At 41.0% G+C, this 26,110-nt stretch overlaps 1 protein-coding gene across 1 annotated transcript in view; it reads right to left on the bottom strand.

Moving 5' to 3' along the window:
* LOC139370743 (copine-9-like) overlaps window positions 1–22,076 on the bottom strand; it is a 193,592-nt gene extending 171,516 nt beyond the window's left edge. Inside the window, exons 1-2 of the mRNA XM_071110413.1 lie at window positions 22,000–22,076; window positions 4,874–4,914 (exon numbers count right to left, since the gene is read on the bottom strand). Of these exons, the coding sequence (XP_070966514.1) occupies window positions 4,874–4,914; window positions 22,000–22,076 (118 nt within the window). The remainder of the gene's footprint in view (window positions 1–4,873; window positions 4,915–21,999) is intronic.
* Window positions 22,077–26,110: the final 4,034 nt, after the last annotated feature.

Here is a 26,110-nt window from a genome sequence, read left to right as displayed (position 1 = left end):
CACGGAGTCATGCGTGCCAATGCAATAGAATCCTACTATGATGTGTTCTGCCTACAACAAAAATCTCTCGCATAGTTAGTTTAGTTTTGCAAATTAAGCCATACTAAATATTGAGTTGATTCGATCACAATTCCCACAATAACGGGAAACATTGATAGTGTTAACTAAGGGGAAACCTCTAGAAACTGAGTGAGGTTCAATATCGTGCTTCTCTGTGCAGGCTGATATTTCATCTGCATAGCAGTCCCGGGGAGCTGTGCGCCCACGCAGGCACGCAGCTTAGAGGGAACATTGGTCTTGACCTGACTGCAGTTCGGCTTTGTAACTGATTTCAGTGGGCAAATGCTCACCTTCAATGGCCACTGGCATGCTGGAGATAAGTGTGCTCTTCACAGATGAATCACAGTTTCAACTGTACTGGGCAGATGGCTGGCAGTATGGCGTCGTGTGGGCGAGCGGTTTGCTGTTGTCAGCGTTGTGAAGAGACTGCCCCATGGTGGCGGTGGGGTTATGGTATGGGCAGGCATAAACTACGGACAATGAACACAATTGCATTTTATTGATACACAGAAATACCGTGATGAGATCCTGAGGCCATTCATCTGCCGCCATCACCTCATGTTTCAGCATGATAATACACAGCCCCATGTCACGAGGATCTGTACACAATTCCTAGAAGCTGAAAATCTCCCAGTTCTTCCATAGCCTGTATACTCACCAGATATGTCACCCATTGAGCATTTTTGGGATATTCTGGATTGACGTGTACGACAGCGTGTTCCAGTTCCCGCAAAAATCCAGCAACTTCACACAGCTATTGAAGAGGACGACAACATTCCACAGGCCACAATAAACAGCCTGATCAACTCTATGCGAAGGAGATGTGTTGCGCTGCATGAGGCAAATGGTGGTCACACCAGATACGGACTGGTTCTGTGACCAACGGATGCATATCTGTATTCCCAGTCATGTGTAAGCCTAATGAATTGACTTCAATTGACTGATTTCCTTATATGAACTGTAACTCAGTAAAATCTTTGAAATTGTTGCATGTTGTGTTTATATTTTTTTTCAGTATAGACCTCAATAACTTGGAGCATATACTGAAATATGAAAATGATCAATCAAACCGGCAGGTAGCCTATTGTTCTGGCAAAGATGAGTCAGTAGTAGATTGCTAAACAATATTTTGTACGGATGTTAAACATTGGCCTTTGCTGTTTTTCCCAGGCAAAACATGAGGAAATTAAACAAGTTCTTTCTGGGCACTTATCTGGATAGCAAGCGCTACCGGAGTGCCAAGTATAGGACCAAAAGGCTTCTCAACAGCTTTTACCCCCAAGCCATAAGACTCCTGAACAGGTAATGAAATGGCTACCCGGACTATTTGCATTGTGCCCCCCCCCACTCAACCCCAACCCCTCTTTTACACTGCTGCTACCCTCTGTCATATATGCATAATCACTTAAACTATACATTCTTGTACATGCTACCTCAATTAGCCCGACTAACCGGTGCCTGTAAATAGCCTCGCTACTGTTATAGCCTCGCTACTGTATATAGCCTCCTCAGTGTTTTTTTCACTGTCTTTTTACTGTTGTTTTTTATTTCTTTACTTATCTATTGTTCACCTAATAGCTATTTTTTACTTCAAATTTGCACTGTTGGTTAGGGCCTGTAAGTTACAGTCGGCGCACGTGACAAATAAACTTTGATTTGATATGCGTGCCCTCCTTTGCGCGCCAATGCTGATGACTGACATTGGTCAACAATCAAGACATGCAACTTTTGGTTTTGAAGCATACAGTGCCTTCAGAAAGTATTTACACACATGACTTTTTCCACATTTTGTTGTGTCACAGCCTGAATTTTAAATGGATTAAATTGCGATTTTGTGTCACTGGCCTACACATATTACCCCATAATGTCAAAGTAGAATTATGTTTTCAGAATTTTTTCCAAATTAATTACACATGAATAGCTGATATGTCTTGAGACAATAAGTACTCAACCCCTTTGTTATGGCAAAGCCTAAATAAGTTCAGGATTCAAAATGTGCTTATCAAGTCATGAGTTGCATGGACATGTGCAATTATACTTTTTCACGTGATATTTGAATGAACACTTCATTTCTGTACTCAGGACATATTATCTGTAAGGTCCCTTAGTTGAGCAGTGAATTTCGTAACACTTTACTTGACACAACTTGTCATAGCCTGTCATAATAGGATCATAACACTGTCATGACACATATTTACACCTGTTGTGACATATACTGAGTTATTGTATGGCTGGTTATGACACCTACAAAATCTACCACGGTAAAGTTATGGCTGGTTATGACACAAACATAAGAGTTACAAAACTCACAAAAGCTACCACACAAGGTAAAACATTCCATTACACCATAGCCTGCTTGTCAACAGTATGTTTATGTTATGAAACATTTTCTTGATTGAACATATTCAGTTATCATTGTAATTGCGCACACATTGATGTCAGACATGCATCTACCCCAATGCTCCATTTCTGATGAGTGGGGTGAATGCAGGAGAAGATTGAAGGACCAGGACAAGACAATTCTCTTTTTGACTGCTGACTGACATAAGGCCATGTATGTGATACGCCTATGTGGCTTATATGATTATGATGATCAAAATGCTTCTTGACAGTGCCATATTTTCTACAAGTTATTTCAAATATGAGTGGAAAAAGACATGTAAAGGATGCATTACAAAAATAACAAAGGGCTTAAGAAACAAACTTTAAAATCAAAGGAAACTTATTGCCAGGGAAAACACATTTGAATAAATGTGGCTTTTGACACTCTTATGTAGGTGTCATAACCGGCCATAAAATAATGCAATTCGGAAAGTATTCAGACGCCTAATCTAGTATGGGTAGGATGGTCCTCTGAATCAGGGTTAGTTTGGCAGCTGGGGTGAAAGAGGCATTTCCTTTCTCCATTTGAAGTGATTAAAGCGCTCAGCCATACGTTCCTTGTCAGTAACAACCTCATCATCAACAATAGGGGACATGGGCAGCTGTGAGGAGGAGGGTTTATTTTCCAGGTCTTTATTTTCCTTGAAATATACCTGCAGGAGCGCGTGCTGCGGGTGGGTGCTGCTATGGTGACCAGTGAGCTGAGATAAGGTGTGGCTTTACCTAGCAAAGACTTATAGAGGACCTGGAGCCAGTGGGTTTGGCGACGAATATGAAGTAAGGGCCAGCCAACGAGAGCATACAGGTCGCAGTGGTGGGTAGTATTTGGGGCTTTGGTGACAAAACAGATGGCACTGTGATAGACTGCATTTAATTTGTTGAGTTGAGCATTGGAGGCTATTTTGTAAATTACATCGCCAAAGCCAAGGATCGATAGGATAGTCAGTTTTACGAGGGTATGTTTGGCAGCATGAGTGAAGGATGCTTTGTTGCGAAATAGTTTACAGTCTAACCAGACACCTAGGTATTTGTAGTTGTCCACATATTCTAAGTCAGACCCGTTCAGAGTAGTGATGATGGACAGGCAGGCAGGTGCGGGCAGCGATCGGTTGAAGAGCATGCATTTAGTTTAACTTGCATTTAAGAGCAGTTGGAGGCTATGGAACGAGAGTTGTATGGCATTGAAGCTCGTTTGGAGGTTTGGTGGGGTGTACCTGGTTGGTTCATTGATAATTTGTGTGAGATTGAGGGCATCTAGCTTAGATTGTAGGACGGCCGGGGTGTTAAGTATGTCCCAGTTTAGGTGGTCACCTAACAGTACGAGCTCTGAAGATAGATGGGGGGCAATCAATTCACATATGGTGTCCAGGGCACAGCTGAGGGCTGAAGGTGGTTTATAACAAGCGGAAACGGTGAGAGACTTGTTTCTGGAAATGTGGATTTTTAGAAGTAGAAGCTCGAATTGTTTGGGCACAGACCTGGATAGTATGACATAACTCTGCAGTAGATTGCAACTCCATCCCATTTGGCAGTTCTATCTTGGCGGAAAATGTTATAGTTAGGGATGGAAATTTCTGGATTTTTGGTAGCCTTCCTAAGCCAGGATTCAGACACGGCTTGGACATCTGGGATGGCAGAGTGTGCTAAAGCAGTGAATAAAACAAACTTAGGGAGGAGGCTTCTAATGTTAACATGCATGAAACCACGGATTTTATGTGTACAGAAGTCAACAAATGTGAGAGCCTGGGGAATGGGAGTGGAGCTAGGCGCTGCAGAGCCTGGATTAAACTCTACATCACCAGAGGAACAGAGGAGGAGTGGGATAAGGGTACGGCTAAAGGCTATAAGAACTGGTCGTCTTATTTGGTTACTACATGATTCCATATGTGTTATTTCATAGTTTTGATGTCTTCACTATTATTCTACAATGTAGAAAAAAAGTAAAAATAAAGAAAAACCCTTGAATGAGTAGGTGTGTGCAAACTTTTGACTGGTACTGTATATGTATTTTGGAGATTGGAAGGGCAAAGGGGCATGTGATCTGCACAGGTGAAGCCCTATTTCTGCACATGCCCGCATCTTGGTATTTGGAGTACGATGGAATCCGTTCAATTGTTCTACTTTGCGAATTTGAATTGGAACAGTAGAATGTCATATATATGGTATACATGCTATGCAGAAGATGAAATGGCATTGTTATAAGCAGGTTTGGGGACAATTCCATTTTAATACCAGTCAATTCAGGAAGTATACTGAAATTCAAATGATCTTTAATGCATTTCAATTTGGAATTGGAATTTGATATACATTTTGACTTAACATTTTTCATTGAAATGGAATTGACCCCAACCCTGGTTATAAGCTTTTCATAATAATTTGTAAGTGTTTAGAAGAAAGGATTTGCAACCCTTGTAAAACATGCAACACATACCAGGGTCTGATTTGGAGAAAGTGTCCATATTCAGCAGGTTCCTGTTTGAATTAAAGAGACGGTGGGAAGTTAGAAATGACACAAAACAAGATAACAAACTGAGCGTCATGCATGCTAGCCTGAGTGCCAGATGTGTTGGTGCTGTCTTGCTTATCATCATACAGTACATGGATAACACAATTAATAGCAGACATCAACCTTACTTAAATTAGGTTGTTTGTTAAATTAAAATAACCACAATTGAATCTCCCACTCCTGTGTGAGACCTGTAACTGCCTGTATAGAGAGTGCTGCCATTTTAAACTGAAGACCAGGATGACAGGGAAGGTAAGGGGGGATATAACACCTCTCTAGGGGTGGGATCCTCCCGGGGCTTTAGACTCAGAGGGAGCTATGTGTATGCATGTCTCAGGCTGGTGAGGTGTAGCTGGTAGCTGCTGGCGAATGAAGGAACATGTATTGGGGGATTTGCTCTGCTTTTCTTTCGTATAGTCAGATGTATGGGATACGCATTGTATACACCATTGAATGAAATGCTTACTTGCAGATTCCTTCTCGATAATGCAACGAAAATGTATAATAAAATAATACAAAAGTAAATCGCTCAGTAGAATAGAATTAAGCAATAAGGCCCGAGGGGGTGTGGTATATGGCCAATACAAGTTCTCATTTGCAACTGCGACCTGGCCAAGATAAAGCAAAGCAGTTTGACACATACAACAACACAGAGTTACACATGGAATAAACAAACATACAGTCAATAATATAGTAGAAAAAGTCTATATACAGCATGTGCAAATTTTTTTATTTCACCTTTATTTAACCAGGTGGGCAAGTTGAGAACAAGTTCTCATTTACAATTGCGACCTGGCCAAGATAAAGCAAAGCAGTTCGACACATACAACGACACAGAGTTACACATGGAGTAAAACAAACATACAGTCAATAATACAGTATAAACAAGTCTATATACGATGTGAGCAAATGAGGTGAGATAAGGGAGGTAAAGGCAAAAAGGCCATGGTGGCAAAGTAGATACAATATAGCAAGTAAAACACTGGAATGGTAGATTTGCAATGGGAGAATGTGCAAAGTAGAAATAAAAATAATGGGGGTGCAAAGGAGCAAAATAAATAAATAAATAAAATACAGTAGGGAAAGAGGTAGTTGTTTGGGCTAAATTATAGGTGGGCTATGTACAGGTGCAGTAATCTGTGAGCTGTTCTGACAGTTGGTGCTTAAAGCTAGTGAGGGAGATAAGTGTTTCCAGTTTCAGAGATTTTTGTAGTTCGTTCCAGTCATTGGCAGCAGAGAACTGGAAGGAGAGGCGGCCAAAGAAAGAATTGGTTTTGGGGGTGACTAGAGAGATATACCTGCTGGAGCGTGTGCTACAGGTGGGAGATGCAATGGTGACCAGCGAGCTGAGATAAGGGGGGACTTTACCTAGCAGGGTCTTGTAGATGACATGGAGCCAGTGGGTTTGGCGACGAGTATGAAGCGAGGGCCAGCCAACGAGAGCGTACAGGTCGCAATGGTGGGTAGTATATGGGGCTTTGGTGACAAAACGGATTGCACTGTGATAGACTGCATCCAATTTGTTGAGTAGGGTATTGGAGGCTATTTTGTAAATGACATCGCCAAAGTCGAGGATTGGTAGGATGGTCAGTTTTACAAGGGTATGTTTGGCAGCATGAGTGAAGGATGCTTTGTTGCGAAATAGGAAGCCAATTCTAGATTTAACTTTGGATTGGAGATGTTTGATATGGGTCTGGAAGGAGAGTTTACAGTCTAACCAGACACCTACAGTGCCTTGCGAAAGTATTCGGCCCCCTTGAACTTTGCGACCTTTTGCCACATTTCAGGCTTCAAACATAAAGATATAAAACTGTATTTTTTGTGAAGAATCAACAACAAGTGGGACACAATCATGAAGTGGAACGACATTTATTGGATATTTCAAACTTTTTTAACAAATCAAAAACTGAAAAATTGGGCGTGCAAAATTATTCAGCCCCTTTACTTTCAGTGCAGCAAACTCTCTCCAGAAGTTCAGTGAGGATCTCTGAATGATCCAATGTTGACCTAAATGACTAATGATGATAAATACAATCCACCTGTGTGTAATCAAGTCTCCGTATAAATGCACCTGCACTGTGATAGTCTCAGAGGTCCGTTAAAAGCGCAGAGAGCATAATGAAGAACAAGGAACACACCAGGCCACACCGAGATACTGTTGTGAAGAAGTTTAAAGCCGGATTTGGATACAAAAATATTTCCCAAGCTTTAAACATCCCAAGGAGCACTGTGCAAGCGATAATATTGAAATGGAAGGAGTATCAGACCACTGCAAATCTACCAAGACCTGGCCGTCCCTCTAAACTTTCAGCTAATACAAGGAGAAGACTGATCAGAGATGCAGCCAAGAGGCCCATGATCACTCTGGATGAACTGCAGAGATCTACAGCTGAGGTGGGAGACTCTGTCCATAGGACAACAATCAGTCGTATATTGCACAAATCTGGCCTTTATGGAAGAGTGGCAAGAAGAAAGCCATTTCTTAAAGATATCCATAAAAAGTGTCGGTTAAAGTTTGCCACAAGCCACCTGGGGGAGACACCAAACGTGGAAGAAGGTGCTCTTGTCAGATGAAACCAAAATGGAACTTTTTGGCAACAATGCAAAACGTTATGTTTGGCGTAAAAGCAACACACCATCCCCACTGTCAAACATGGTGGTGGCAGCATCATGGTTTGGGCCTGCTTTTCTTCAGCAGGGACAGGGAAGATGGTTAAAATAGATGGGAAGATGGATGGAGCCAAATACTGGACCATTCTGGAAGAAAACCTGATGGAGTCTGCAAAAGACCTGAGACTGGGACGGAGATTTGTCTTCCAACAAGACAATGATCCAAAACATAAAGCAAAATCTACAATGGAATGGTTCAAAAATAAACATATCCAGGTGTTAGAATGGCCAAGTCAAAGTCCAGACCTGAATCCAATCGAGAATCTGTGGAAAGAACTGAAAACTGCTGTTCACAAATGCTCTCCATCCAACCTCACTGAGCTCGAGCTGTTTTGCAAGGAGGAATGGGAAAAAATGTCAGTCTCTCGATGTGCAAAACTGATAGAGACATACCCCAAGCGACTTACAGCTGTAATCGCAGAAAAAGGTGGCGCTACAAAGTATTAACTTAAGGGGGCTGAATAATTTTGCACGCCCAATTTTTCAGTTTTTGATTTGTTAAAAAAGTTTGAAATATCCAATAAATGTCGTTCCACTTCATGATTGTGTCCCACTTGTTGTTGATTCTTCACAAAAAAATACAGTTTTATATCTTTATGTTTGAAGCCTGAAATGTGGCAAAAGGTCGCAAAGTTCAAGGGGGCCGAATACTTTCGCAAGGCACTGTAAGTATTTGTAGTTGTCCACGTATTCTAAGTCGGAGCCGTCCAGAGTAGTAATGTTGGACAGGCGGGTAGGTACAGGTAGCGATCGGTTGAAGAGCATGCATTTAGTTTTACTTGTATTTAAGAGCAATTGGAGGCCACGGAAGGAGAGTTGTATGGCATTGAAGCTTGCCTGGAGGGTTGTTAACACAGTATCCAAAGAAGGGCCAGAAGTATACAGAACGGTGTCGTCTGCATAGAGGTGGATCAGCGACTCACCAGCAGCAAGAGCGACCTCATTGATGTATACAGAGAAGAGAGTCGGTCCAAGAATTGAACCCTGTGGCACCCCCATAGAGACTGCCAGAGGTCCGGACAGCAGACCCTCCGATTTGACACACTGAACTCTATCAGAGAAGTAGTTGGTGAACCAGGCGAGGCAATCATTTGAGAAACCAAGGCTGTTGAGTCTGCCGATAAGAATGTGGTGATTGCCAGAGCCGAAAGCCTTGGCCAGGTCGATGAATATGGCTGCACAGTAATGTCTCTTATCGATGGCGGTTATGATATTGTTTAGGTTGCATAGAGGAGAAGGTACGGTGGGATTCGTAACTGTCGGTGATCTGTTAGTTAACTTAGCTTTCGAAGACCTTAGAAAGGCAGGGCAGGATAGATATAGGTCTGTAGCAGTTTGGGTCTAGAGTGTCTCCCCCTTTGAAGAAGGGGATGACCGCGGCAGCTTTCCAATCTATGGGAATCTCAGACGATACGAAAGAGAGGTTGAACAGGCTAGTAATAGGGGTTGCAACAATTTCAGCAGATCATTTTAGAAAGAGAGGGTTCAGCTTGTTTAGCCCGGCTGATTTGTAGGGTTCCAGATTTTGCAGCTCTTTCAGAACATCAGCTATCTGGATTTGGGTGAAGGAGAAATGGGAAAGGCTTGGGCGAGTTGCTGCGAGTTGCTGCGAGTTGCTGCTGTTGATCTGGGTAGGGGTAGCCAGGTGAAAAGCATGGCCAGCTGTAGAAAAATGATTATTGAAATTCTCAATTATAGTGGATGTGTCAGTGGTGACAGTGTTTCCTAGCCTAAGTGCAGTGGGCAGCTGGGAGGAGGTGCTCTTATTCTCCATGGACTTTTCAATGTCCCAGAACTTTTTTGAGTTTGTGCTACAGGATTCAAAGTGATGCTTGAAAAAGCTAGCCTTGCTTTCCCTTACTGCCTGTGTATATTTGTTCCTAACATCCCTGAAAAGTTCCATATCACGGGGGCTATTCGATGCTAATGCAGAACGCCATTTCAGCTCATGAAACATGGGACCAATACTTTATTTTGTTGCGTTTATATTTTTGTTCAGTAAATATTCCTCAATGTTGATGGATGAGTCGTAGGTGGATGAATCTTTGAACATACTCCAATCAGTGTTCTCAAAACAGTCCTGCAACATTGAGTCTGCCTCCTCTGTCCAGCGCCTCACAATTGTCTGTTTTAGTGGCTCCCTCTTGAGTTGCTGCTTGTAGGCAGGGAGTAGGAACAAAGAGACGTGATCAGATTGGCCAAAGTGGGGGCGGGGATGGCTTTGTACGAGTCACGAATGCTTGTATATAGATGGTCCAGCAAGTTATTTTTTCTTGTGGGGCAGGATACTTGTTGGTGATATTTAGGAACTCCAGATCTGCTGAACAGGAGCTTGAGATGTTTTAAACTCCCCTACTCTTACCAGAACCTGCTATTCGATCTATATGGAAAATGGAAAACCCGTCTGGTTGAATAGCAGAGTCAGGTGTATTGCCCATAAGCCACGTCTCTGTAAAAACAAGGACACAGCATCCCCTGATGTCCCTTTGTAAAAACAAGGACACAGCATCACGTGATGTCCCTCTGTGATTGAAGCCTTACTCTGAGTTCACAAAGTTTATTTTCTCAGCGATTGGACATTAGCCATCGGGATACTAGGAAGGATACTAGGACGAGGAGGCTGTGCAGCCCGTCTTGTAGCCAGCATAATGACAAATAAATAACCTGTTTGCAATAAGCACTAATGATAAACTCCCTATTCCTTTGACCAGGGCCCGTATGCACAAATTATCTCAGAGTAGGAGACTGATCTAGGATCTGTCCATATAATCTTATTAATTATGATCTAAAAGGCGAAACTTATCCTATATCACTACACCTTCTCTGAGACTCTTTGTGGATATGGGTCCAGACAGATTCTTGAAATTCTGTCTGTAACTGACAGGTAGGAAGAACAGCTTTTAGTTTCTTCGCACCTAATTTATGAAACAATCTTCAGAATAACCTACAGTTGTTACCCTACAGGATGTATTGTTGCCTTTCAGAATGTCTTTACTATAGAATGTGGTAGATTTTCATGATTGTGTTTTGCATTTTTGTATTCTCTTGGTGAATTTGCTATGCTCCTATGCTGACATGATTGTGTAATTGTTATGTAATTGTAAGATGTCTTTCGCAAAAGAGACCTCGGTCTCAACGGGACTCTAAAGTCTTGATCGACCATTTTGTTTTGAGAATGACTACCTCTCCTACCCGTCTCATCCCTTCCTGGCCCAATGGGGACATGAGGAGAACGCATCCAATCAGAGTGCTTCCCTGCTGTGATTGACATTCTCTCACACCGCCACCCCATCGCCAGCTCAATGTTGACCTACTTGTTATCTTCTGTTAAACCACTGAGGTCACCTTAAGAGCACGCTATGGTTGTCTCTTGAGAAAAAGCTTCATCACCTATTTAGTTTAGCAAATTCAGGGGGTAACCCCGACCTGGACTCGAACCCAGGTCCAGTGATTGTCAGGCCAACACCTTAACCATTGCACCAAGGGGTTTGAACCTCTTGATGAGGTCACTACGTGTTGGGTTAAGGTCGCTACACTACCCCCCACTACCCCCACACTTCTCTATACCAAGTCCCTCACATGTACACACCTTAGTATGTACAGTGGGGCAAAAAAATATTTTGTCAGCCACCAATTGTGCAAGTTCTCCCACTTAAAAAGATGAGAGGCCTGTCATTTTCATCATAGGTACACTTCAACTATGACAGATAAAATTAGGGGAAAAAATCCAGAAAATCACATTGTAGGATTTCTAATGAATTTATTTGCAAATTATGGTGGAAAATAAGTATTTGGTCAATAAACTTTTGTTATCTCAATACTTTGTTATATACCCTTTGTTGGCAATGACAGAGGTCAAACGTTTTCTGTAAGTCTTCACAAGGTTTTCACACACTGTTGCAGGTATTTTGGCCCATTCCTTCATGCATATCTCCTCTAGAGCAGTGATGTTTTGGGACTGTTACTGGGCAACACGGACTTTCAACTCCCTCCAAAAATGTTCTATGGGGTTGAGATCTGGAGACTGGCTAGGCCACTCCAGGACCTTGAAATGCTTCTTACGAAGCCACTCCTTCGTTGCCCGGGCGGTGTGTTTGGGATCATTGTTATGCTGAAAGACCCAGCCACGTTTCATCTTCAATGCCCTTGCTGATGGAAGGAGGTTTTCACTCAAAATCTCACGATACATGGCCCCATTCATTCTTTCTTTTACACGGATCAGTCGTCCTGGTCCCTTTGCAGAAAAACAGCCCCAAAGCGTGATGTTTCCGCCCCCATGCTTCACAGTAGGTATGGTGTTCTTTGGATGCAACTCAGCATTCACTAGGTGTGGTTCTGGGATTTTTGCTCACCCTTCTTGTGATCATTTTGACCCCACGGGGTGAGATCTTGCGTGGAGCCCCAGATCTAGGGAGATTATCAGTGGTCTTGTATGTCTTCCATTTCCTAATAATTGCGCCCACAGTTGATTTCTTCAAACCAAGCTGCTTACCTATTGCAGATTCAGTCTTCCCAGCCTAGTGTAGGTCTACAATTTTGTTTCTGGTGTCCTTTGACAGCTCTTTGGTCTTGGCCATAGTGGAGTTTGGATTGTGACTGTTTGAGGTTGTGGACAGGTGTCTTTTATACTGATAACAAGTTCAAACAGGTGCCATTAATACAGGTAACGAGTGGAGGACAGAGGAGCCTCTTAAAGAAGAAGTTACATGTCAGTGAGAGCCAGAAATCTTGCTTGTTTGTAGGTGACCAAATACTTATTTTCCACCATAATTTGCAAATAAATTCATTAAAAATCCTGCAATGTGATTTTCTGGAGAAAAAAATCTCATTTTGTCTGTCATAGTTGAAGTGTACCTATGATGAAAATTACAGGCCTCTCTCATCTTTTTAAGTGCGAGAACTTGCACAATTGGTGGCTGACTAAATACTTTTTTGCCCCACTGTATACAAACATCCGTGACTCGTACAAAGATACTTTGGGCAAATCAGATCACGTCTCTCTGTTCCTACTCACCTCCTACAAGCAGCAACTAAAGAGGGAGTCACCAACACAGAAAATAGTGAGGCGCTGGACAGAGGAGGCAGACTCAATGCTGCAGGACTGTTTAGAGAATACTGATTGGAGTATGTTCCAAGATTCATTCACCCAGGACTCATACATCAACATTGAGGAATATTTACTGAACAAAAATATAAACGCAACAAAATAAAGTGTTGGTCCCATGTTTCATGAACTGAAATAAAAGATCCCATTAATGTTCCATACGCACAAAAAACTTATTGTGCACAAATTTGTTAGTGAGAATTTCTAGTTTGCCAAGATAATCCATCCACCTGACAGGTGTGTCACACAACACAATGTCACAGATGTCTCAAGTTGAGGGAGCATGCAATTGGCATGCTGACTGCAGGAATGTCCACCAGAGCTGTTGTCAGAGAATTTAATGTTCATTTCTCTACCATAAGCTGATGTCAACGTTGTGAACAGAGTACCCCATGGTGGCGGTGGGGTTATGGTATGTACAGGCATAAGCTACGGACAACGAGCACAATCACATTTTATCGATAGCAATTTGAATGCACAAAAATACAGTGAGATCCTGAGGCCCATTGTGAAGCTCATATTTTTTAAGGTATCTGTGACCAACAGATACAAATCTGTGTTCGCAGTCATGTGAAATCCATAGATTAGGGCCTAATTTATTTATTTATTTAAATTGACTGATTTCCTCATATGAACTGTAACAGTAAAATCAATGAAATTGCTGTATATTGAATTTATATTTTTGTTAAGTATATTTGGTTTGGAATAACCTTCAATATCACAGTAGAATCCACATTATGCAATGATATAGAGATTCTTATGAGGCTTTCATAAACATAAATTGTAACTCGTTTCAAGAAATTAATCATATTATTTCACGGAGCGCCATTTTATAGTATACTTTTTTTGGCAGAAATGCCTTCTGGAACATATGAACTTTCATTACCTTAATAACAATCTCGTGGTAGAACTGCATAAGAGTTGCTCTTTCTGGAGGACCGAGTTTTGAAATCAGTGGAATTACAGTATGATAGCTAAGGAGATTCTGGCGTTTGATTGCAAATATGCAGACGGAGTCGAAAAGAGAACACACAGAAGGCTCCGGATTACAGCTTCAAACTAAGAGCAACCATGGTATCCATGACAGAGAGGGAGCAGCGTCCATCCATGTATACAGGTAAGAGAATCTAGCTAGCTACATTTTCAGATATTACACGTTTCGAATTTTGTCAGATAGTTGTTTTCATTTCAAGTTAAAATGTACTGTTAGCTGGCCGGCTAGCTAGCTAACGTTAAGTGTATGATCTGTGTAGTAATATTATTTGTATCTCAGAGCCATTTGCATTGCTAGTTATAGCCTAATGTTAGCTAGCTAACATTGAACCTGGTTGGTTAGCTACCTGTAGATTAATGCAGGGTAGTAACATTAAGAGTTGGGATTATGGTTAATTGTTTAGCTAGCTACATGTCTAAACAAAAGACTCTATTTCAATAGAATGTTGATGATGTCATTGCGACAACTGTCGATAGATGTAACTGGTAAATTCGCTCTGGCTATCTACTCCGTGTTCAGATCACTCTTGTCTGAGTGTGCCAGAGTGCAGAATAACTGACGAATTTACGAACGCTCAACACCTGTTGAAAATGGCCGGTGCCAGTAAACGTTGGCAAAAAAAAAACATAATTAAATTGCTGCCAGCAGCACATTTGCAGTCACCAATGCTCTGGATAATATTAAAAAAAAACTAACCAGCTCTGCTCGGGCGAGTAAAATGGTCAGTGACTTGTTCTCTCATTTGTTTCTGAAAGTAGCTAGCAAGCTAGCCAATGTTAGCCAGTTAGCTTGGGTGCTTGACTGCTGTTGTTAGGTTAGAACACTTGAATCAGCCCTACTTTTCAGACAGAGCGTCCAGTGTGCGCCCCGAGAGCGAAATGCTCTGAATTTATGAACGACCACTCTGACAACGCTCTGAGTTTACGAACGCCTAGAGCACACTCTGGCACTCCAGATTACATTTACGAACACACTCGTAATATAAACCAGCCTTTAATCTTTAAATCTTTGGTTGTTTAGTACATAGTCTCACATGTGAATCCTTAAAGAGATCGGTGGGGCTAAAGCTTAAAAGGGTGTGAACGATGCTGAATGAGTGTAGGCAAAGAAGAGCTCTCCAGTAGGTTCACCAAAACATTCAAGGGCCATTTTCTCAAAAGTGAGGTTACAAGTTTAGCAAATTTCAAAGAAAAATTACTTTCCCATTGTTCCTCAACTGTAGTTTATGATATACAATTTTCTAGCTCTGAGTATCTACTTTTATCCAATGTAAAGAACACAATGTCAAATTTTGCATCTTCTAGGGCTTAATAGAATGACTGTAATAATAAACAGTAATGATAATGAAAATGAAAAATAATTATTGAATAAAAAAAGCCATAACAAAAAAAATTATATTCTGGTTGGTTGAGGCTTCACTCTAGCTCTAGCAAATCATTAAATTGGATATGTATGGGAAATATGAGAAATGATTGGAACTCTATTCCTTCTTATATCAAGTCCCTAATTGGCATCGTACCAAACCAACAGTTGCAGCTAAAGTAGTGGGACATTTGAGTTTAATAGGTGCTTTACTGGCGAGATAGGGGGGAAATGTATTTTACGGGCCACTCATTGAATCAATCCTCTCCTGGCGGTAATCAAGGTAAACTCCTGCAGTGTTTGCCACGCTCTGCTTGTCTAATAGGATCTCACTGGAGCTCCGTTTGGGTGGCAGGAGCCTCAGCTCTTATATAAGAAACCAGCGAGAGACAGAGAGCTCTCGCGCACACACACAGACACACACTCAAGCACACACAAACACACACGTGTGTGCTCATACACACACACTTTCTCTCTCGTTTACTCTTATTTTTAATCAAAGACACACACACACACACAGGGTCTCTCTGGTATCCGTATCCCTGCTCTTTCCATGCTATCTTTCCCTCTCCTACTCTCTCTAACAATGTGTGTCATGCGTCTTAGTCTGAATGGGTAGAGTAATCCATTTAAATTCATTTGGTTCCCTCCCTGCAATTGCTCGAAGCGATACTACTGAAGGAAACATGTGAGACATCAGTGGGTTAAACCTTGAAGAAAAGAGAGAAGGGGAATAGAAAGAAGGAGACAGAGAGAGTAAGAAGATGCAGAGGGAAGCTCGGAAAGAGAGAAAGGGAGAGTTTGGGGGAATAGGGATTGCCTTCGAGGATGGAGAGGGAGAGAGAGAAATGGAGGGAACATAAGCATGAACTCTATAGAACGCTTATCAGTAGCTTCAACCGAGGACAGCAAGCTTATCCAAGACAGCAGTGTACAGAGGCCAGGATGTTTAAAGGGGCAATCTGGGATTGGTACAACCATTATTGTACTTTATTATTTTCAGATATGAGAACAGTACAACCCAACCCTCATTCCCCCATCCATCCCTCCCTCCCATCCGTCCCTCCCTCCAATCCCTCCCTCCCATTCACCCACCAAGGCATTATACAAGGATGTCATAGAAAAGTAAATTAAATAGGACAGAAAAAAACAGTAACAGAAACAAAAACAATGGGAAAAGTTCAATAAAAACATAATCAGTATCATAATTATAGTTGAATCTTATCAGCACAATATATGGCCACTAGAACAGACATGACTGCTTACCAAAATACGCAAGTTACACCAGGTAAAAGACAGGCTCTCCACGCATTGAATTAATGGAGACCAGGTTAAGTCAATCTTTTGTCGGGACCCATGCGGAGTGTACCTAACCTTCTCCAGAGGCAGAGATGACATCAACGCGTGGTAGCATTCTGGTCTAGGGGAAGTACCCCAAAAATGGCAGTGAACCGGTTGGAGCTAACAATTGTATTACACATATGTGAGAATGCCTAAAAAAATGGGGTCCCAGAAGCCCCTTAAAGATTGGCATAACCAAAACATGTGTCCCACAGTCGCTGGGATCTCAAACACTTTGGGTCAACATTTAGATACATTTTTAGCATTTGTTGACTTTCAAATCAATTATATATAATATATAATGGCTATAAATCAATAATATATATAGCCATTGATTCTTGGAGAATATAACTTATAAATGCCTCATGAGCTGAGTTCAACAATCGTACCCCATCAGAATCCGAAATATAAGGTTGTTTTACTGCATTGTTTGTAAACAATGTGATTGAAAACAAACACCGTTTAGCTTCAAAACATAGTTAAATCTATCATTTAGATTTTCTTGCATCCATAGCTCTGTTTATACATTTAAGAGTGTTTACATTTTTCCTAACCCATCCCTCAGGTGTTTACAAAAACTAGAGGCGAGGTGAACACTTTGTTGTTTTTCAAATCCCGGATTGCCCTTTTAAGGCATAAATCAGAGCAAAATGTTGGCATCTTACTGTTAAATGTTTGCCTACCTTTGATGTCGAAGCTGTCATAATCAAAAAAAATTAGATGCCACGCATCTTTCAAGAATCAAATGTTTAGTCTGCTTTTGAGGGTCATCAAGCTGACATCTATCTTTCAAACTAGAGTGATGAAAGAAATTGGTGGAAGAGCCAGTCCTATTTTATGTTGCAATGTGTTCTCAGATCAGACCGAGTTCAGACTCCGAGGTGGATAGACATCATTCAACATCTGGTAGGCTGACAGACACCTGTTTTTGATTAAGGAGAACACAAGCCGTCCTGCTGTAGGACACCAAGAGTAACTGAACTGAAAAGAGAAAATAATCTCTCTCCATGTAGGCTCAATGGGATCAAAACTGAGAAACGTAGGCTTGTTGTATAATTGTGATTGATTTTGTTGTGTGTGACATAATTTACAAGTACAAAGATAGAACATATAAATAAGCACAGATAAGGTTTTCTAAAGGTTACCTAATAATAAGTCTACTTTACATTTGACATAATACCCAATCCTTGTTTGTTATCTGTCACGCTCTGTTGATAGGCTAGGGCTGTCTTGATTGGCTCACCAATAGATCTTAGTGTGCTGCTATGACCATATATGGACTTGCATTTTTGTTTTGATTATTAATGTGTTTTGCTGTCAAGACAGAGCAGCAACCCTGTATGTTTCTACACTCTCATGTACACTCTGATGCCCAGTTGCCATGGAGTGAGTGTTTCATGGGGGAATTCACCCAACCCCATTCTGTCAGTGTCAGGGAATGAAGACAAACCCCCCTCATCACCCCTCACCCCCTCTAGACCAGCCCTATCTGTTCACTGGTACAAGGTAGGCTGAAAATGCTAAACTCGCCAACTTCTTTACATTTGCCACCCAAACATGCTCGTTCAAATAAAATGGCCTTTGTATGCTATTTCTTTCAACTAATATCTGTAGCTGATCTACACTTTTTAAAACTATTTTCAACTGTCGCTGAACAGATGTCATGAGCTGCATGTTATACTCTACTTTTATCAAGGGGATTGTATTCAAATGTATGTTTAGCCTAGTTTATCAGGGGAATTGTGATTCAACCAACATCTAAAGGGAAAAATATAGATATAAATAATGAAAGCAACATAATTTATTTATTTTCACGTCTACACAAAAAAATGATGGGTTGTTTGGATGACCGTTGGGTTGTTTTCTTTAAAAAGGTTGGGTTGTTAATGCTGGGTTATTGAGATTTGGCTGAGTGGGCGGGTTAATTCTCCCGCCAAATCCAGAAGATCAAAGTGATCCGTCAAGCTCGTGAATGAGGATCGTTGCAGCTGTGCAGCAAGTCTACCAGACAGTGCAGCCTGGGCTGAGTGGAATTACTTTTTGATGGACAAATGGACAAGGCGGTGAGTAAAAAGCTAGCTAGCCTACATTACTAATTATTTACCCATTCAGGGTAAATAGACCTAGTTATCATAATATGTAATTATCTCAGTCATTGACAATTTTAGCTAATCTCATCTAGCAAGCTAGCAAATAACCACATGCACGCTAGCTTATAATTTAGCTAGCATTTGCTAACTTAGCTGGCTAGCTAGCTAGCTAGCTATAGATTTTATGAAGCTAGCTAGGCATATTCCCTGTCTCTGAGTACATTTAACATGGTTGTTGCTAGTTGGCAAGCTTATAACTGATGTTTATATGGTGGTACATTTATTCTGTTTGTTTCTGTGTTAGCTGGCTAACGTAAACTCACCCCGTTCCGTACGAATGTGCGCAACCACAACATTCAAACAATGCTACAAAGAAAACTAATGGGACTGTAGCGACTGTGTTGACTTCAAAATCGGGGGCGTGAACTAGGTTTCTATTCAAGCGTTGATCGACATGGTAATGGCTCTATAGTATTGGAGAAAAGTTGAAAAAAACGGACCCTCCGTTACATCGTGGCATGTCATGTCGTAACGTACAGCACGAATAAAGCAACTATTTCTGTCTTACAATCTCTCTCCACCAGGTGTAGCACTTCTCTCATCCTTTAAAAACAAGAAATTGACAGTGACGGGGGTAAGGGGGGGATACTTAGTCATTTTTTGCGTCATCATTGCATGCAATCATCATTCTCAAAGCCGCTGTTTACTTCTAAGATCACTTTAGCACCGCCCTAAAAACCTGATTCAAATTTGACACTAACATTCAAATAGGTATGTAATGACACATTGTATAAACTCTTCATGGTGTTTTATTTACATTTTAGAGGTGATAAGGTGATGAGTTGGACAGATCGAGTGAAAAAAAGCCATTTTCCCACACAACATCTCTCCTAGTTTCGCTTCCCCACCCGCCATTTAAGAAAAGACCCGATGGGGCTCATTACTTGCTTGAATTATGCAGAAACGGGCAATGTTTAGGTCATGTAATTGATTCTGTTGGAAAGGGGAGAAATTGTGCTTTACAATGGTATTGACATTACAGTTGATCTGGAAGTATTATGTTTTTGGGACACTAAAATAAGGGCAATTGTACGGACCAAGGCGATGTACGAGTTTACGTGAGTTTACGTTAGCTAGTCTCAGTCTGGATACAGACAGTTACTTTAACGTTATATTGAAATTAAATGATTGTCTCAAATTGAAGCTATCCATTTTGACACTACTTAAACTGTGTTAATGTTATGTCTCCCCACTGCTCAGATACTAGAGGCTGAATGGCCCTGAGAGTGCTTCTCCCACCCCAAGCGTACCGAATGCAGGTAGCTACATATTAAAATGAAAGTCGTTTCTGAAATGTTCATCCACGTTTATCCATTTTGGCTGTCCCCTAAAAGCTTGTTATGTCTTTGTCCCCAGATACTAAAGACGACATGGTCCTTGAGTGTTTCTCCCACCCCCAGTGTAGAGTGCAGGCAGCTACATATTGAAATTAAAGTAGTCTCTCAAATGTTCATCCACGTTTATCCGTTTTGGCTGTCCCCTAAAAGCTTGTTATGTCTTTGTCCCCCAGATACTAAAGACGACATGATCCTGAGAGTGTTTTTCCCAACCCCAGTGTAACGAGTTGGAAAGATGACTGCCCGCCCAAGCATTGATGAGAATACATTTAGAATATTGAATATTATTTCATACAGAATACTTTAAATCAGAGGTGGGAAGTAACTAATTACAAATACTCTCGTTACTGTAAGGGCAGAAAGGACAGACACTGGAGCAGAAGACTTTGTTTCGTTGTTGTTTTACATAAATTCCTATTGAAAATTGATACCTGGTAGGGGTTGGCGGAGGGTAAAGTGTTTACTTTTCTTCAGCCCCTTTCCTCGGCTTTAATTGGTAGGGCTGCTGTGATTTTCAAATGATGGATTGTGCTTCTAAAGTTGTTTTTAATTGTGTGTTCCTTATTTGTTTATCTTTTGCATGACTTCATTTTGTAGCTGAAATTAATATCTGAAAATAAATATTTTGTATTTTATCTACAATTTATCATGATTAGCCATATTTCATTTTAAGAATTTAATAGACTGTGTAGTTACGTTGTAACATTGGTTGTTATTGTTAGAAGTATTTGTACCTTTAGAAAATGAATGGATTTTGTAATAGAGAGAAGGTAGAAAAAAATAACCCAGCAATAAAGTAAGCAATAACCCACTGCTGGGTCAAAAATACATGGATAACAATTGCCCAGCAAAAGAGAAAAAGCAACCCACTGCTGGGTCAAACTAACCACATTTTGGGGCAAATCAAGTAACCCAACCATGCATGCTGGGTCAAAATAACCCAGTGCTGGGTTACAGAAATTACCCAAGTTGGGTCATTATTGACCCAGCATTTTTTTTTTAAATTGTAAAACATTTGGCCTATTTTATATGCCGCATACTTGCATTTTTCAAGTAGACAAGAGTGGTGGAAGAGTCCACTAAATAAGCACCAAGGAGCACTAAGTGCTCAATAGGCTATATTCGACAAGTAGGCTGTGTAGAGTCTATATTTATATTTGCCCGGTCATACACTAAGAATCAACAGAATCTTGATTCCAGTGGTATCCTACATAAGCAATTCTTCTCACTGCGAAAATAAGTGATAGAGAAGTGCGCACGGCACACCTGAATAAATGTAAGCACCCACACCTACCTCTCACACACCCTCTCTAGCTCATTTGAATTAATGTCATAACCCACTGAGCAAAATCTGGTTGATTCAACGTTGTTTCCATGTAATTTCAACAACAAAAATTAAATGTGATGACATTGAATCAATGTGGAAAATTGTTTCGATTTGCAAAAAGTAATCAAAATAAGGGAATTTCATGTTTTTTTTTCACCCAACTTTGAACCTAAATCCAACGACATGGTGAAATGTTTTTTTTATTTCACGTTGACTTCACATTAGTTGAAAATTACTCAACCAAATGTAAAAAACAAAACAAGGCGTTGACATTATGTCTGTGCCCAGTGGGAAGAACCTGTCCAACCGTGCTCTTGCGCTGTGTACTGTATGTAGTGGACAGCGGCGTATTAATATCTATAGCCTATCCATGTGATCTGTGTGAGTTGCGTGCGTTGGGGCTCTCAAAATCACTCAGAATAAATACCGTAATGCTGCTGCACCCCCACGTAGCTCTTCACCCACTGTTAATGCAAATTCCTTACAAAAGTCAGAGTTTTGCACAGAGATGTAAATACACTTATTAAACCAATATGGTTTGAAATCACGACTGTTAGCCTACATATGTTTGAAGATAGTCTTGTTGAGGTAACCTACACAAATTATGCGCACATATATTGAAACGCAAATGGCTCCATACAAATTAAGATGTAGGCTACAGCACTCATTCCAGGTGATAATCTATCATTATACAACATTATCAACAGTTTATATATAACATTTTCTTTCAATAATGACACTATTGGATACGTTATGAGTATCTTACCTGCACGAGACGGTAACTTCAATCTTAGTCGCAGGTACCGTTGAGTTGAGCGGGTCGAAATCTCCAATTGTCGCCATGGTCAGGCTTTAAATCAGTTATTCACAAATGTGAACTTCTCAGCTATGTTCAGCAAATACTCTTGAGCGATATCTTGTTTGAAAATATGTTCCATTCATTCACATGGGAATTTTTTTGATAAAAGCACCAAGTATCGGCATTTGTTGACTAATGTCTTCGCAGAGTTGAGTAAGAGGCGCATGCATACCTGTGGTTGAGACAAGTGGCAGCGCGTGACAGTCTTTGCTTGGAGGTGTGGCGATGGTGGATTTCATTCATTGAGGAGAGAGCGAAAGCTAGAGAGCGAGAGAGTGCACATATAGAGGTCCTTCGCTCCGTACTTCTACTTATCCATCAGCAGGTGGAGGCAGAGACTTTCGGGAAGTTGCTGCCAGCAGAATGTTGGATTTCAAGTTCATATGCATTTGGTGTGTGGTCTATGCAGCTCAACTGTGTACTGTAGTTAAAAAAAAAAAAGATCAAATAGGATTAGAAGTACAATTGCATATAATGAATTATATTATGATCATATCATTTGGGTAGGGAGAGCTGCAATAACAATGATACATGTACAACAGTAAAATGCATTGCACCATAACACATTAGCTTGCGCTAATTATCAGTGCTTGTCCCTAGATAGACAGTGAAATGCCAAGAAAATCCAGAAAAATAAATACATTCAAATACATACACATAGCCTACATACACATTTCACATACATAGCCTATATTTTATTACAGTACATACACGCACAGCACACATACAGAGCCTTCAGAAAGTATTAATACCCCATTGACTTATTCCACATTTTGTTGTTTCAGCCTGAATCCAAAATTGATTCAGTATTTTTCACCCATCTACACACATACCCCACAGTGAAAACTTGTTTTTGCATATGTATTGAATATTAAATACAGAAATATCTCATTTACATAGGAATCCACACCCCTGATTGTTATGTCATGTCAGAATCACCTTTGGCAGCGATTACAGTTGTGAGTCTTTCTGGTTAAGTCTCTTAGAGCTTTGCACACCTGGATTGTACAATATTTGCACATTATTTATTTTTTAATTCTTCAAGCTCTTTCAAGTTGGTTGTTGATCATCGCTAGACAGCAATTTTCAAGTCTTGCCATAGATTTTCAAGCCGAATTAAGTCAGAACGGTAACTCAGCCACTCTGGAATATCCATTGTCACATTTGTAAGCAACTATATGTATATTTGGCCTTGTGTTATAGATTATTGTCCTGTTGAAAGGTGATTTTGTCTCCCAGTGTCTGTTGGAAAGCAGACTGAACCAGGTTTTCCTCCAGGATTTTGACAGTGCTTAGCTCTATTCCATTTATTTGAATCATAAAAAATTCCCTAGTCATTGCCAATGAATAGCATACCCGTAACACGATGCAGCCAACACCATGCTTGAAAATATGAAGAGTGGTACTAAGTCATGGATTTTCCCCAACCACAACGCTTTGTATTCAGGACATAAAGTTAATTACTTCACCAATTGTTTTGCAGTTTTACTTCAGTACCTTATTGCAAAAAAAGAATGCAGGTTTGGGAATACATTGGCAGTGGAATGGCCAGTCCTGAAGAGCTCAATGACTTTCAACGTGGCACCGTCATAGGATGCCACCTTTCCAAAAAGTAAGTTCGTCAAATTTCTGCCCTGCTAGAGCTGCCCCGGTCAACTGTAAGTGCTTTTAGTGTGAAGTGGAAACGTCTAGGAGCAACAACGGCTCAGCCACGAGTTGGTAGGCCACACAAGCTCATAGAACAGGACCGCAGAGTGCTGAAGCACGTAAGAATCGTCTGTCCTCGGGTTGCAACACTCACTACTGTGTTCCAAATTGCCTCTTGAAGCAACAGCAGCATAAGAACTGTTCGTCGGGAGCTTCATGAAATGGATTTCCATGGCCGGGCAGCCACACACAAGCATAAGATCACCATGCGCAATGCCAAGCTTTGGCTGGAGTGGTGTAAAGCTCGCCACCATTGGACCCTGGAGCAGGAGAACCCTATCTCCCCCAATGCATAGTGCCAACTGCAAAGTTTGGTGGAGGAGGAATAACATTCTGGGGCAGTTTTTCATGGTTCGGGCTAGGCCCCTTAGTTCCAGTGAAGCGAAATCTTAATGCTAAAACATACAATGACATTCTAGACGATTCTGTGCTTCCAAGTTTGCAGTAACAGTTTGGGGAAGGTACTTTCCTGTTTCAGCATTACAATGCCCCTGCGCACAAAGTAAAGTCCATACAAAAATGGTTTGTCAAGATCGGTGTGGAAGAACTTGACTGACCTGCACAGAGCCCTGACCTTAACCCCATCAAACACCTTTGGGATGAATTGGAATGAATGGATGAATTGGCTGAATGGAAGCAAGTCCCCACAGCAATGTTCCAACATCTAGTGGGAAGCCTTCACAGAAGAGTGTCGGCTGTTATAGCAGCAAAGGTGTGACCAACTCCATATTAATGCCTATACTTTTGGAATGAGATGTTCGATGAGCATGTGCCCACATACCATGTAGTGTTTATATAGCCTATATTAAGGAAGAGAAGCTTATGTCTAACCCCAGAGAGAGAAATAGAGATATGCCGGTGGTATGCTATGACACCGACATGCATTTATTTATGGCAGATGGCTACCGTGTAGGCTATACAGATATAGACATACAGAAGGAGGGTAATTCGTTAACTCTGGTAGGCCTGAAACTGACTTCCTCACCTCAAGTTCAACTGTCGGAGTCAGTTGGTGCGACGGAGCGCACTGCCTTCTTATCATAGGCCTGCAGTAGCTAAAGCTCCATAATAGCCACACCATACCAAACCTTCACAAACATTTCTAAACTTTATAATTGTAACAGTCATGAAGAGGGTATGACAACAAATTTTCCCCCTCAGGAGACTGAAAAGATTTGGCATGGGTCCCCAGATCCTCAAAAAGTTCTACAGCTGCACCATAGAGAGCATCCTGACCGGTTGCATCACCGCCTGATATGCATCCGACCGTAAGGCGCTACAGGGGGTAGTGCATACGGCCCAGTACATCACTGGGGCCAAGCTTCCTGCCATCCAGGAACTATGTAATAGGCGGTGTAAGAAGAAGTCCCCAAAAATTGTCGAAGACTCCAGTCACCCAAGTCATAGACTGTTCTTTCTATTAACACACGGCAAGCCGTAACGGCGCGCCAAGTCTTGGTCCAAAAGGCTCCTTAACAACTTCTACTATTTACATTGCCATAGTCATTTAGGTCAACATTGGATCATTCAGAGATCCTCACTGAACTTCTGGAGAGAGTTTGCTGCACTGAAAGTAAAGGGGGCTGAATAATTTTGCACGCCCAATTTTTCAGTTTTTGATTTGTTAAAAAAAGTTTAAAATATCGAATAAATGTCGTTCCACTTCCTGATTGTGTCCCACTTGTTGTTGATTCTTCACAAAAAAATACAGTTTTATATCTTTATGTTTGAAGCCTGAAATGTGGCAAAAGGTCGCAAAGTTCAAGGGGGCCGAATACTTTCGCAAGGCACTATATGCTCACTATACTGTACTGTTAGTCATCCTATATGTCGCAGAGCTGTCTGACGAAATAATTGTAATAGTTATTTAAAGTAGCATACTTTAATGAATTGTCTCCATCCTCTCTTTGTTGCGTTGTGTATATTCCTCTCTCATGCGGTATATGCGTCTGTCTGTATCAAACCTAGCATAGCAGGCATGAATGTGTTTCCTTCTTTGTCTGGGATGGAAAATCAGGCTTAATGGATTATGCTCATTGTAGTTAATTAACACGTTTCTGAGCTGAACTAGGTTGAATATTTCCCTAACTCCCTTCAGCCCAGCACCCCATATAGTTCTCGACTTGATTTCTCTTGTGAATGATTTGATTTATCTCAAGAGAAACACCCGGTTGGGCAAAAAGAAAAACTTTATAGAATTTAAAACAATAAATATATACAGACAATATACAACAGACAGATGAACACAAATATCAATGACATCACATGTTACCACCGCATCCATCTCCAGTGCTTGTAAAACTATGCCATA

The sequence above is a fragment of the Oncorhynchus clarkii genome, chromosome 17 (assembly GCF_045791955.1).
Source record: "Oncorhynchus clarkii lewisi isolate Uvic-CL-2024 chromosome 17, UVic_Ocla_1.0, whole genome shotgun sequence".
NCBI classification, from domain to species: Eukaryota; Metazoa; Chordata; class Actinopteri; order Salmoniformes; family Salmonidae; genus Oncorhynchus; species Oncorhynchus clarkii.
Note: the sequence above shows the minus strand (reverse complement) of the source record. Positions and strands in the feature narration are given on the sequence as shown.